The following is a 14,684-nucleotide window of genomic DNA, read 5'->3' as shown; positions in this document are numbered from 1 at the left end:
TTCGCCCATAATTTCCTCCATGAACCAGCTATGCCCCTAGAACACCAACCCAACCAACCCCATTCATCTGACCACCGACTCCCCAAACCAATACTAGACCACCTAGGAATCTATACCCTCCTCTACCCATGCCTCTGAGCGAGATTTATCACTATCTATTAAGCATTAACCAAATTATCCCCATACCACTAAACCCCTTGCAATCACCCTATCCTAGATGATACAATCCTGACGCAAGGTGGAAGTATCATGGTGGGGCAGTCAACCATGCAACTGACAATTGTGGGGTATTGAAGGGCAGAGTACAATCCCTTATAAGAAATAGTTGGCTGAAGATAGAGAGAAATGCTGTAATTCCAAATGTGGGAATGAATCCTTTGCCCAATCATGATGCAAGAAGAGAAGGTAATGTAAATATGATTGAATTCATAAATGAGGATCTGGTACCTGAAGTGGAGCAATTGGCTCCATTCTTTGAAGAAAATTTTGAACTTGTTGTGAAGGAGGGGTATTTTAGCCTCAAAACTCTGAAAATGGAGGATGGCCAATTTGGAATAGGTTGTGCCTTTCACAGGGGTGCACGTGATTATGTGATCACTGACTGTATAGAGTTTAAAGATGAGGTGGCCAGATTGATGATGTTTAAAATCTTGATATGTCAAAAGAAGATGAAAGTAAAAGAAGAAGAGGGAGTAAATACAGCTGAAGAAGATTAGGGTAGTTAGAAGCCCAAAATTATGTTTTCCTTTCCCCTAGCAAATCCACCACGAGTTATCATTAGGACACCCCCACAGCTTCCTATGACCAATACCCATACCGTGCCTTGGAATTATGACTTCCAAGTCTTTACCCAAGAAAGCATGTGCAGTTCATCTATTCTAGCTCTTAACCATACTTACACCTAACCAATCTCCTCACCTAGACCATCCTTTACCCCCCATTCCCACTTTAAACTCACTTTCACTGGACCATCCTCTACCAAAAGTGACACAACTGTGAATTAGTCAATGTATAGACTTGAGCCTAACCTGGCCTCACAAACCATGAAGCCTACCATTATTCCTCTCGTACTAGAAGGAGAAATCGAATACATTACCAGGAGTGGGCCATGTTATGGCTCGGAGGAGCTAGAAAAGAAGAAGGGAAAGGGAAAAGAAGAAGAGCTAGTGAGGAACAATGAACAGGGTGATAAGGAAGAAGGAGAAACCAACAAAGAGAAGGATGGAGACGAGCTACTCTGGCAAATAATGAAATAAAGCGAGTATAATGTGATTGAACAGTTAAGGAGAACACCTACTAGAATCTCACTACTATCATTAATATTGAGTTTGGACGCGCATCTCCAAGCATTACAAAGGGTTTTAGATTAGGCCTTTGTGACTCCCAATATTACCCCGAGATAGTTCGAGAAGATCGTTGGACAAATGCAGGCATCAAACTTCATCACCTTTTCGGATGATGAAATTGACCCTGTTGGCTTAAAGAACACTAAGGCTCTAAATGTGACAGTAAAGTGCAAAGGGTGTATGGTAACCAAAGTTTTGATTGATAATTGATCTGCATTAAATGTACTATTGAGTGCCACTTTGGACAAACTCCCAGTGGAACCATCTTTAATGCACCATAGTAGCATGATTGTAAGGGCTTTTGATGGGACAAAAAGAGATGTATTAAGAGATATTAAGCTCACGCTCCAAATTGGAGCCTGTACTTTTGACGTCACTTTTTAAGTGATGAATGTCAAACTAACCTACACCATGCTATTAGGGAGGCCATGGATTCATGCTACCAACGCTGTCCCCTGAACCCTGCATTAGAGGATCAAGTACGTTATGGATGGAAAGATAGTTATAGTCAGGGAAAAGGAAGCTCTACTAGTAACTAAGCCGCAAGCCGTCCCTTACATAGAGACAACTGAGTAGGCATTGGAGAGCTCTTTTGAAGCTCTTGAACTACAAAGGGGACCCAGGGCTGACTAGGGAATAGCCAGCATGGTGGTAAAAGTGATATTAAAGCAAGGATGCAAGCAAGGAAAAGGCTTAGGCACCAGGTTACAAGGAATGGCAGAGCCCATAGCTATCGCCTAGAGGAAGGGGCATTGTGGGATCAGATATGAAGAGGATGCTTTAATGGAGGGAAGGTTCAGGATGAGGCATATGCTTCGTGACCATAGGTTTGATTGACTGCTTGAACAAAAAGGGGTTATTCACCAAATTGAGGACATTTTTACCCATCCATCGCCAAGCATTGAAGAAAGAGAGGAGGATAAACCCCTACCAGACAAGTCCATCAATGCCTTGCTGTTGAGTCCTGTGCAAGAGATGCTGATCATGCCAATGCAGGAAGATCAAGAGCTGGACAATTAGGAAGTTGAAGATATCCCAATGCTCTTCTTTGAGTAATATATGTTTAGTTGCTAACACTTGAACACTTGGTCTATGGTGTCGAGTGGATTTTGTAAATGAACACTATCTTATAATCAAACATTAATAAATTGATAGTGCATTTTCCAAAATTTTTTATTCAGTCTTTTCTTTCAGCTTTATCCCATTGCTAAATCTTATTCTTTAATCACCATATTTTTTATTTCTCCAAGATTGATGATCAACCAAACCAAAATAATTCAATCGATTCTGAAATTCCTCAAATTAACTTTGAAGGACTAATAATTTGAAGGAGCGGAAGCGTGAAAAACACAAGTTTATACCATTGAATTCAAAAATTTTCACCTAGGGTCACATGCATCATGCAAGATTTATTTTTATCTATTTGATTTCAATGATAAACAACATATTAAAACTCTTTTAATATGTTTTTAGATCTGTATTTTTCATTTACGATTTTAAAATTAATCAGATTAATTTTTAGAATCCTAGATTAAATAAAAAATAAATACACTAACCTCTTGATGCACTGCAGTGTATTTGCGCCTTTGAGATTCGTCTTCAGGACACCAGATGTTGTCCCTCTAGCTTGTCCACACCAAGAACACCAATGGCAGCCCTTGAACAGCTTCTAAAGCTTTTTCTATTATTTAGAAAATCAAGTTCTGCCTTTTAAGAGATTAAAGATATAAACAGAACACTATAAACAATTTCTAGTATTTTTAATTCAAGAGATTGATGGCTAATCTCTTTGAATTGATGAGAGATGAAGAAGAAGAGAGGGAGAGCTTCAAAATGGCGTGACAAAGGAGGAGTGGCTGCTGGTTGTATTTTTCTTTTTCATAACAACCCTTATATAGCTAGGTTAACACATGAAACCCTTGCCACATGTCACCTTCTGATTGGTTCTAGGTTTAATTGACCCAATCATATTGTGCCAAGTGTCAAACATATATTTAATCTTAATTTTAATCATCTTACATGATTAAAAGACATTGGGCAAACTTATGTGTAATGCCATGTGTCACCATCACATGGTGCCACGTGTTACACTGCGAAATGACCAAAATGCCCCTGTGCCTTAATTTTGAGTTCTTAACCCAAAATAATTATTTCTCTTCTTCTAATCAATTTATATCAAATATAAATTAATTAATCTCTATTAATTAATTTTTCATTAATTAAATTTATATTTAAACACTTTAAATATAAATTTAACTTATACTATACATCCAATAATCTAGATTTGGTTTCAAGTCATGCTAGGGACTTTGCAATCTAATTGCAAACCAAACCTATTTAATTAATCAATTAAACTCTTATATTAATTAATTAAATCATATTTAATTAGGTGATAACTTGTGTATGTGTGTGACTTACTAGGCTCATCACTAATTGGCAACGAGATATTATATCAACTCTTAATATCATCAAAACTCTTTCTTACCATAAATAATTTCTCTAAATCATTTTATGCACCTCATAAACCATGGTTAACACCTAGCATAGCATGCCATGGCCACCCAATTAGTAATAAGATTTACCTTAAATGAACCTATAATCATATGTTACCATGCACTGGAATCTCTCTGTTACAAAATCACAACTCAAGCTGGAGTCATGGTTTATGTCAAACTCCATTTGCTATGAATATTATGTTCTCTTTTAATTCTAGTTCTTGATTAAAAAGATTTTCTTATCAGAAACTCTTTTCTGATTAAATCTATCTGTCCTGGCCAGGAACTCGAAACATCAAGAACAATTAAATGAACATAGGATTTTATCTCTATTTACTTAGAGGAACAGATTCCATCTTGATCAATACCTACCTCCATATATAACTAGTAGGAGCTAACACATGCCTATATACCCACACACAGTACAAGTATGAAAGCAGTATCAAACTCAAACTACCTATATACAAGATAACTGTGCTATCTCAGGTCTAAAGATTATATGCACTGATATGATTTATAACAAAACATTGACAAGAGTAAACTCCATGTGCATGTCATAAGTGTCACTGGTTCGGCCTACTTATCATTTATAAGTACCTATCATGTTTGTCATATGGCATGAGACTCACCATTCCATCTTATTTATATCTCATATACATAACTTGGGAACAAACATGAATACAATCTCTCTGAATAAGTCATGTCCTTATTATGAAGTATCCTCGATTGTGAACCAATTTATGATACTTTGTGCTAGAAATAATGTCACTCATATTCTTAATAACTTAAGAATAATATTTCTAACAAAATATCAATGGACCTTTTCTATTACACATAAATATATTATGTAAATGGAAAAGTGAAAAAGCCTTTTATTAATAAAAATATGTACAAGATACATGCTAAATGATATGCTCTAGGGCATACTACTAACAATCTCCTACTAGCACTAGAGCCATTTATTACAATATCTTAGACCTATCTTCTCAAGATGTCGGTCTAGCTGAGTCTGTGACATAGGCTTAGTGAATGGATCAGCTGGATTTTCAGCTGATGCTATTTTCTACATGGCTACATCGCCTCGCCCAACTATTTCTCTGATAATGTGGTAATGCCTTTCTATGTGTTTGGATTTTTGGTGAGACCTGGGTTCCTTAGCTTGTAAGACTGCTCCATTATTGTCACAGTGTAGTGGAACTGCTGACTCAATGGAAGGAACTACTGTAAGTTCTGTCACAAACTTCTTTATCCAAACAGCTTCCTTTGTAGCATCTGATGCAGCAATATACTCAGCCTCTGTAGTGGAATCTGCAGTCGTGCTCTATTTGGAACTCTTCCAACTGACTGCACCTCCATTACAAATAAACACATATCCAGAGGTAGACTTTCTATCATCGATATCTGATTGGAAATCAGAATCAGTATAACCATCCAATTGCAAGTCTCCACCTCCATAAATCAAGAATAAATCCTTAGTTCTTCTCAAGTACTTAAGGATATTCTTGACAGCTATCCAGTGTTCCAAACCTGGATTGGATTGATACCTGCTAGTCAAACTAACAGCATATGCGATATCTGGCCTAGTATACAACATTGCATACATTAAACTTCCAATAGCCGAAGCATATGGAATCCTGGCCATCTTATCTCTTTCTTCAGGTGTCTTTAGAGACATCTCTTTAGAAAGATGGATACCATGTCTCGCTGGTAACAATCCTCTCTTGGAATCAAGCATGTTAAACCTCTTTAACACCTTTTCCAAGTATAGACTTTGGGATAAATCAATTATTCTTTTCCCTCTATCTCTATAGATGCGAATCCCAAGAATATAGGTTGCCTCCCCTAAGTCTTTCATGGAGAATGTATTTAACAACCATACCTTTACAATTGTCAACATACCTGTGTTATTACCCATCAACAGTATGTCATCCACATATAAGACAAGGAAAGTGATAGCACTGTCGCTAACCTTCTTATATACACATGGCTCATCCTCATTTTTGATAAAACCAAATGATTTAATGGCTTCAGCAAAACGGATGTTCCAACTCCTCGAAGTTTGCTTCAACCCATAAATGGATCGCTTTAGCTTGCATACCTTGGAACCATCTTGGGATTCAAAACCCTTAGGTTGTTCCATGAAAATGTTTTCTTCAATGTATCCATTGAGAAAAGCTGTTTTGACATCCATCTGCCAAATCTCATAATCATAGTATGTAGCTATTGCTAATAAAATCCTAATTGATTTAAGCATAGCAACAGGCGAGAAAGTCTCCTCATAGTCGATTCCTTGCCTTTGGTAAAACCCTTTCGCTATTAGCCTTGCCTTATAGGTCTCTACCTTTCCATCAGAACCAATTTTCTTCTTGAAAACCCATTTGTTCCCTATAGGTACAATACCTTCAGGTGGGTCAACAAGATCCCAAACTTGATTCTTATACATGGAATCAATTTCAGATTTCATAGCATTAATCCATTTTGAAGAATCTTTATCTGATATAGCTTCTTCATAGGTAAGTGGATCATCTCCATGATCTACTTTTTCATGAGTAGACAACTCTTGTTCTTCTTCATAAAGGAAACCATATCTCACTGGTGGGTGAGATACCCTGGTTGTTCTACAAGGAACTGCTGTAAATGTTTCATCAACGGGTATAGGTTGACTAGATAGATCTATATCCATCTAATCTATTGATTGGTCAGAATTCTCCAATTCCAACTCTATTTGCCTTCCTTTGCCTCTTTCTTGAACAAACTGTTGTTCAAGAAATGTGGCATCTCTACTCACCACAACCTTTTGTGATGTAGGCAAATAAAAATAATATCCAAAACTATCTTTTGGATATCCAACAAATCGACCTTTTTTTGATCTGGTTTCCAATTTATCAGTGTTTAGCTTTTTTATATAAGCTGGACAACTCCAAATCTTAACATGCTTAAGACTTGGTTTTCTTCCATGCCATATCTCATAAGGTGTGGAAGAAACTAATTTTGATGGAATCCTATTCAGAATATACAAAGCTGATTCTAATGTAAATCCCCAAAAGGAGATTAGCATATCAGTATAGCTCATCATACTACGTACCATATCCAATAGGATACAATTTCTCCTTTCAAATACACCATTCAGCTGTGGCGTTCCTAGAGGAGTTAGCTGGGAAACAATGTCGTGCTCTCTCAAGTATTCATCAAAATCAGTACTCAAATATTCACCTCTACGATCTGATCGAAGAGCTTTAATACCCTTCCTGTTTGATTTTCTACTTCAGATTTAAATTCTTTGAACTTTTCAAAGGATTCATGTTTGTATTTCATCAAATACAAATACCCAAACCTTGATTTCTCATCAGTAAAGGTAATAAAATAATGAAAACCACCTCTAGCCATTTCCTTAAATGGACCACATACAACACTATGTATTAGCTCCAAAATATTTTCAGCTCTTAGCCCTTGTCCAACAAAGGGTGATCTAGTCATTTTGCCCTGAAGGCAAGATTCACAAGTTTGAGTAGGTTTAGAGCCCAATGAGGATAAAATCCCCTTTTTCTCCAATTTTGCAATCCTATCTTCTGCAACATGACCTAATCTTAAGTGCCAAATATGTTTTGAATTTTGAGTTGATTTTCATCATGGCATTGCATTCTTTTAGATTGCTATACTCTGGACAGTGGAAACACTTTCCTGCTGGCAGTGGAAACACTTTCCTTTACCTTTGTCAACTTTGATCTTTATTTTTCTGTTTGGCTATCTTCTTGTAAGGACTAGGAATCTGAGGTTTCTTTTTCTTATTGCCCTTCTTCTTGTTAGACTTTCCAGTAGAAGAAGATGCAATCAAAGCTACCTCTTTTCCTTTATTGCCCGACATATTCTTTTGGGCAATAACCAGCATGTTGAGTAAACCAGCTAAGGTGTATTCCTGTTTAATCATATGGAAATTTGTCACAAAATTCCCAAAAGACTTAGGAAGGGATTAAAGAATCAAATCCATCTGTAGTTGGAAATCCATGTTGAAGTCAAGATGTTCCAATTGCTCAATCAGCTGAATTATCTTGTGGACATGATCCCCAATATTCTGTCCCTCAGACATCTTCATGCGGAATAGCTACCTAGATATCTCATACCTAGCATTCCTGCTGTGCTCACCATACAACTCTTGTAGGTGAAGGAGGATCTCACTCGCACTCTGCATGTTCTCATGCTGCTTCTGTAACTCATTACTCATGGAAGCAAGCATGTAACACTTAGTTCTCATATCATGCTCCTTCCACTTGTCCAAAGTTTCATGTTCCTCTTGAGTGGCCTTTGGAGGTAAGGGACCAGGAACATTTGAGTTTAGAACATATCCTATATGTTCAAGGTTCAGAACAAGTTTCAAATTTCTTAGCCAATCAGAGAGATTAGGTCCTGTCAACCTATTGCGATCAAGTATGCTTGCAAGGATATTTGATGGTGGTGGTTGTTCTGTGCTCATTTTTATCAAAAAATTAACTACAGAAAATAACTAAATTAATTAGTAAATGTATCATGTAATTAACCAAAATGATTATGATCTTTTAATCAAATTGGTCCTCCCACTAACTTAGCAAATCCTACACTTCCAAAGTAGAAAACGGAAATCCTAGTTGGATGGATTTCTAGTGGATGATTAAATTCTTATAATTCTATTGATCATCCTCAGGTACATCCGTTATTGGAATTACAATAAACTATAAGTGAGCAACTCCTTGCCCATCACATCTCATGTGAGGTTCAATCCTTTACCTAGCCCCTAATGCTCAAAATCTCAGGTACATTCATTTTTGACTTATCATGCATTAGTTAAGTTGATCCCATTGAGCCAGTAATTATGCAAATAATTTTGATGTCCTCAGGTACATCCAATATTGGCCACCAAACCATTTACATATTTACAACATCTCATGCTTAACAATTATTCTTAAGAAAATCTCTTAAATTAATTGCATCTTATGCAACTATTTAAAATTTCTTAAAATAATTGCCCCAATGGAGGGCCCATGTTATAATTACTTTAATTATAGCATTTGCAACTTAATCATTTGTTTGGAAGATTTTATAGTCATCCTAATTACTATTAAGGTCTCACTTTGCACATTATCCATTCAGCATGCATATACCATATAATTGCATGCATTCCCATACATCTCATGCATTCATGGATAAGCAGTAAATATGATATTATCATGGACTTTCTAAGGGATTCAATTCTGAGCCACCAAGAATTGAATCAGGGCATTCCTAGGTGCATTTCATTCATTCATTTTACAAGAGTTGCTGAAGGAGTATATAATCAACACTTGATCTTGAATTCCTCCCACTGGTCCCACCAATGCTCTTGACCTCCTTGAACTTCTTGCAATCCATTATTACATAGTAATCCTTGGCATACCAAGGCGAATTTACAAGAACTTAAATAAATGAGATTACAACCCAAAAATTATTACAAACTTAATAATACATGCCCAAAATAAATTAAAATAAATTAATTAATTTACAATCCCAAAGAAACATAAAAGAAATAAATCCAATCACATTGGTCTTTTATAGTCCATGATCGTCCATCATGCATATCACTATTTAACAATTAAATAAAACATATATACTTAAATTAAATTGAATATCTCATATTCAACTTAAAAATCCAGATTTGAATATGATTCAAATAAATTTAAAAATTCAGATTTGAATCTCATTCAAACAAGTTTAAAAATTCAGATTTGAATCACACTCAAACAACCTTAAAAATTCATATTTGAATCACATTCAAACATTTTTTAAAAAATCAGATTTGAATCACATTCAAACATTTTTTTAAAAAATTATATCTGAATATTATTCAATCAACTTTAAAAAATCAGATTTAAATATGATTCAAACAACTTTAAAAATTAAGATTTGAATCACATTCAAACAACTTTCAAAATTCAGATTTGAATCACATTCAAACAATTTTTAAAATTCTGATTTGAATCATAATTTAATTGTGTCATTAAAACTACTAATTAAACACTTTAATTAGTCAAAGAATAGGCCTTAGATCATACAACAATTGCAGAATTAAAAGCCAAATCTTGAACCACCCATGGAAGCCAAACCATGCACACCATTGATGGTGTTTTTCATGCATGTCGCCAAACCTCCATTGCAACCAGCAATGGATAAATCATCTCATGATCATAACACACAATTAAATCATATAATCAACAATCTAAATAGCAAATATAGTGGCTCTGATACCAATTGAAGGAGCGAAAGCGTGAAAAACACAAGTTTATACCATTGAATTCAAAAATTTTCACCTAGGGTCACATGTATCATGCAAGATTTATTTTTATCTATTTGATTTTAATGATAAACAACATATTAAAACTCTTTTAATATGTTTTTGGATCTGCATTTGCCATTTAAGATTTTAAAATTAATCAGATTAATTTTAGAACCCTAGATTAAATTAAGAACAAACACACTAACCTCTTGATGCACTGCAGTATATTTGCGCCTTTGAGATGCTTCTTCAGGACACCAGATGTTGTCCCTCTAGCTTGTCCACACCAATAACACCTATGACAGCCCTTAAATAGCTTCTAAAGCTTTTTCTATTAATTAGAAAATCAAGTTCTGCCTTTTAAGAGATTAAAGATGTAAACAGAACACTAGAAACGATTTCTAGTATTTTTAATTCAAGAGATTGATGGCTAATCTCTTTGAATTGATGAGAGATGAAGAAGAAGAGAGGGAGAGCTTCAAAATGGCATGACAAAGGAGGAGTGGCTGCTGGTTGTATTTTTCTTTTTCAAAACAACACTTATATAGCTAGGTTAACACATTAAACCCTTGCCACATATCACCCTCTGATTGGTTCTAGGTTTAATTGACCCAATCACATTGTGCCAAGTGTCAAACCTATATTTAATCTTAATTTTAATCATCTTACATGATTAAAAGACATTTGGCAAGCTTATGTGTAATGCCATGTGTCACCATCTCATGGTGCCACGTGTCACACTGCGAAATTACCAAAATGCCCCTGTGCCATAATTTTGAGTTCTTAACCCAAAATAATTATTTCTCTTCTTCTAATCAATTTATATCAAATATAAATTAATTAATCTCTATTAATTAATTTCTCATTAATTAAATTCATATTTAAACACTTTAAATATAAATTTAACTTATACTATACATCCAATAATCTAGATTTGGTTTCGAGTCATGCTAGGGACTTTGCAATCTAATTGCAAACCAAACCTATTTAATTAATCAATTAAACTCTTTAATTAATCAATTAAACTCTTTAATTAATTAAATCATATTTAATTAGGTGATAACTTGTGTATGTGTGTGACTTACTAGGCTCATCACTAATTGGCAATGAGATATGATATCAACTCTTAATATCATCAGAACTCTTTCTTACCATAAATGATTTCTCTAAATCATTTTATGCACCTCATAGACCATGGTTAACACCTAGCATAGCATGCCATGGCCACCCAATTAGTAATAAGGTTTACCTTAAATGAACCTATAATCATATGTTACCATATACTGGAATCTCTCTGTTACAAAATCCCAACTCAAACTGGAGTCATGGTTTATGTCAAACTCTATTTGCTATGAATATTATGTTCTCTTTTAATTCCAGTTCTTGATTAAAAAGACTTTCTCATCAGAAACTCTTTTCTGATTAAATCTATCTATCCTGGCTAGGAACTTAAAACATCAAGAACAATTAAATGAACATAGGATTTTATCTCTATTTACTTAGAGGAACATATTCCATCTTAATCAACACCTACCTCCATATATAACTAGTAGGAGCCAACACATGCCCATATACCCATACACAGTACAAGTATGAAAGCAGTATCAAACTCAAACTACCTATATACAAGATAACTGTGCTATCTCAAGTCTAAAGATTATATGCATTGATATGATTTATGACAAAACATTGATAAGAGTAAACTCCATGTGCATGTCATAAGTGTCACTGGTTCGGCCTTCTTATCATTTATAAGTACCTATCATGTTTGTCATATGGCATGAGACTCACCACTCCATCTTATTTATATCTCATATAAATAACTTGGGAACAAACATGAATACAATCTTTCTGGATAAGTCATGTCCTTATTATGAAGTATCCTCGATTGTGAACCTATTTATGATACTTTGTACTAGAAATAATGTCTCTCATATTCTTAACAACTTAAGAATAATATTTCTAACAAAATATCAATGGACCTTTTCTATTACACATAAATATATTATGTAAATGGAAAAGTGGAAAAGCCTTTTATTAATAAAAATATGTACAAGATACATACTAAATGATATGCTCTAGGGCATACTACTAACATAATTACCTTGGATACTAGTAATTTTGATGAAGAAGAAGAGTGTATAACCTTAAGGGAAATAGCAGGGTGGCAAGAATTAGATGAACCTTGCCTTATACCTTATAGAGATGGGATGAACACCCTAAACTTAGGGACAGAAGATAATAAAAAGGAACTCAAAGTGGTGGATAGTGAGGAAATGCAAGATATGGTTCAGTTATTACAGGAGTTCATGGATGTTTTCTCATGGAGCTATGATGACATGCCAAGCCTAGATCCTCAAATTTTGACTCATAAGATTCCTCTGATTCCAGGGACAGTGCCAGAAAAGCAGAAACTGAGAAGGATAGATCCCGACACACTGTTGAAAGTCAAAGATGAAATCAAAAAGCAGTATGAGGCTAGGTTCCTAGAAGTTGTAAAATACCCTGAATGGGTAGCTAACATGGTCCTTGTAATGAAGAAGGATGGTAAAGTTAGAGTTTGCATGGATTACAGGGATCTTAATAAGGCAAGTCTTAAAGAAGACTTCCCGCTCCCACATTGATGTGCTGGTTGAAAAAGCAATAGGATTAGGGAGATGTTCATGCATCAATGGAGCTTCAGGGTATAATCAAATATTGATGGATAAAGAAGATAAGGAGAAAACTACTTTCATCACTCAATAGGGAATATTTTGTTATAAGGTTATGCCTTTTGGGCTGAAAAATGCTGGAGCTACCTACCAACGTGCCATGGTTATATTATTCCACAAGATGATGCATAAAGAAATAGAAGTTTACATGGACAATATGATCATTAAGTCCAGAGCAGTAGAAAGCCATGCATAGGTGATAAGGAAAGTGTTTGAGAGGCCAAGGAAATATAGGCTGAAACTAAACCTAGCAAGATGTGTATTTAGGGTGAAGTAAGAAAAACTACTAGGATTTATAATCAACGAGAAGGGGATAGAAATTGACCCAGACAAAGTTAGAGCAATCCAAGAAATGCCATCTCTGAAGATAAAATGGGATGTGCATAGCTTTCTGGGAAAACTGAATTACATTTCCAGATTTATCTCTAATCTTACAGCCAAAGCCGAACCCATTTTTAAGTTGCTAAGGAAGAATAACACCTCAAAGTGGGAAGAAGCGTGCCAAGAAACCTTTGATAAGATCAAGTAATACTTATCAAACCCACCTGTACTAGTTCCTCCGGTGGCAGGTAAACCGTAGATTTTATACATGGCAGTTCAGTAGAATTTTATGGGACGTTTCCTCAGACAACATGATGATACGGGAAGAAAGGAAATAGCCATCTACTACCTAAGTAAAAAGTTCAACAAATGCGAGTCGTGATATTCAATTGTGGAGAGAACCTACTGTGCATTAGCTTGGACAGCAAATCGACTCAAGCATTATATGTTGAATTACCAAGCATGGCTCATATCTAGGATGGATTCGATCAAATATGTCTTTGAAAGCCCATTTGTGGTAGGAAGAATAGCAAAATGGCAAGTTATACTCTTCTAATACGACATTATCTATATGACAAGGAAGGCAGTGAAAGGAAGTGTGATAATAAACCTCCTGGCAGAGAATCCTATTGATGATTATGAGGCTTTGGACTTTGAATTCCTTGATAAGCATATCAATGAGATAAGTGAGGAAATTGAGGGGCATAGTGATGTGTGGAAGATGTATTTTGACAGGGCAATTAACCTTTCTTGTAATGGGATTGGAGCAGTACTAGTGTCTCCAAATGGGAAACATTTTTCGGTAGCAGTAAAGTTGAGATTCGAATGCACCAATAACGTTGCAAAATACGAAGCCTGTATGAGCAGTTTGCAAGCAGCTATTGAAATGAAAATAAAGAAATTGAAAGTATATGGAGACTCAGCCTTGATAATCTACCAAGTAAAGGGAGAATGGCAAACCAAGGACCCAAAACTAGTCCCACATCAGAAGTACCTCCTAGAATTGATCCAAAAGTTTGAAGAAATCTCCTTTACTCACCTGGGCCGTGACAAAAACTAGTTCGTAGATACTTTGGCCATTTTGGCAGTTATGACCCAAATGGAGGAGGGCCAAGAGAGTTAGTTGCTACAGATCAAAGCAAGAAGTGAGCCTACATGCTGCCTAATAATTGAAGAAGAGGTGGACGAAAAGCCTTGGTATTATGACATTTAGCGATACATCCAGAATAGGGAGTATCCTCCAGGGGCAAGTAAAAGTGAGAAAAGGATGACTAGAAGATTAGCAATGGGATACTTCCCCAGAGGTGAAGTCTTGCACAAAAGAAGTTTCAATAGTTAATTACTGATATTTGTAAATGCAAATGAGGCTAAAAAGATTCTCTTTGAAACTCATGAAGGCAATTGTGCTACACATGCCAATGGGCACATGATGGCTAAACAGATCTTACGATGGGGTTACTATTGGACCACTTTGGAAAGGGACTATATCGAATATTTTTAGAAATATCACAAGTGCTAAATTTACGCT

General features: G+C 35.5%; 2 protein-coding genes across 2 annotated transcripts; both read left to right on the top strand.

Annotated features, from left to right (window-relative positions):
• The first annotated feature begins 1,043 nt into the window (after positions 1–1,043).
• On the top strand, positions 1,044–12,748 carry LOC131182100 (uncharacterized). Its single transcript, XM_058150744.1, has 2 exons — positions 1,044–1,240; positions 12,241–12,748. Exons 1-2 carry the CDS (start codon positions 1,044–1,046, stop codon positions 12,746–12,748), a joined length of 705 nt encoding a protein of 234 aa, XP_058006727.1.
• Positions 12,749–13,727: 979 nt separating this feature from the next.
• Positions 13,728–14,216, top strand: LOC110659788 (uncharacterized). The gene has a single exon (XM_021817835.2). The coding sequence runs from the start codon at positions 13,728–13,730 to the stop codon at positions 14,214–14,216; it is 489 nt and encodes a 162-aa protein (XP_021673527.2).
• The last annotated feature ends 468 nt before the right edge of the window (positions 14,217–14,684 follow it).

The sequence above is a fragment of the Hevea brasiliensis genome, chromosome 8 (assembly GCF_030052815.1).
Source record: "Hevea brasiliensis isolate MT/VB/25A 57/8 chromosome 8, ASM3005281v1, whole genome shotgun sequence".
Lineage (NCBI taxonomy): Eukaryota > Viridiplantae > Streptophyta > Magnoliopsida > Malpighiales > Euphorbiaceae > Hevea > Hevea brasiliensis.
The sequence above is the reverse complement of the archived record's forward strand: the minus strand, read 5'-3'. Positions and strand labels throughout refer to the sequence as shown.

Bases quoted from the DNA above. Each gene is read 5' to 3' on its own strand.
- LOC110659788 (XM_021817835.2), top strand. From the start codon at position 13,728: ATGACAAGGAAGGCAGTGAAAGGAAGTGTGATAATAAACCTCCTGGCA.
- LOC131182100 (XM_058150744.1), top strand. From the start codon at position 1,044: ATGAAGCCTACCATTATTCCTCTCGTACTAGAAGGAGAAATCGAATAC. The intron at 1,241-12,240 runs GCAAATAATGAA...CTTGGATACTAG, and splicing joins GATGGAGACGAGCTACTCTG to TAATTTTGATGAAGAAGAAG.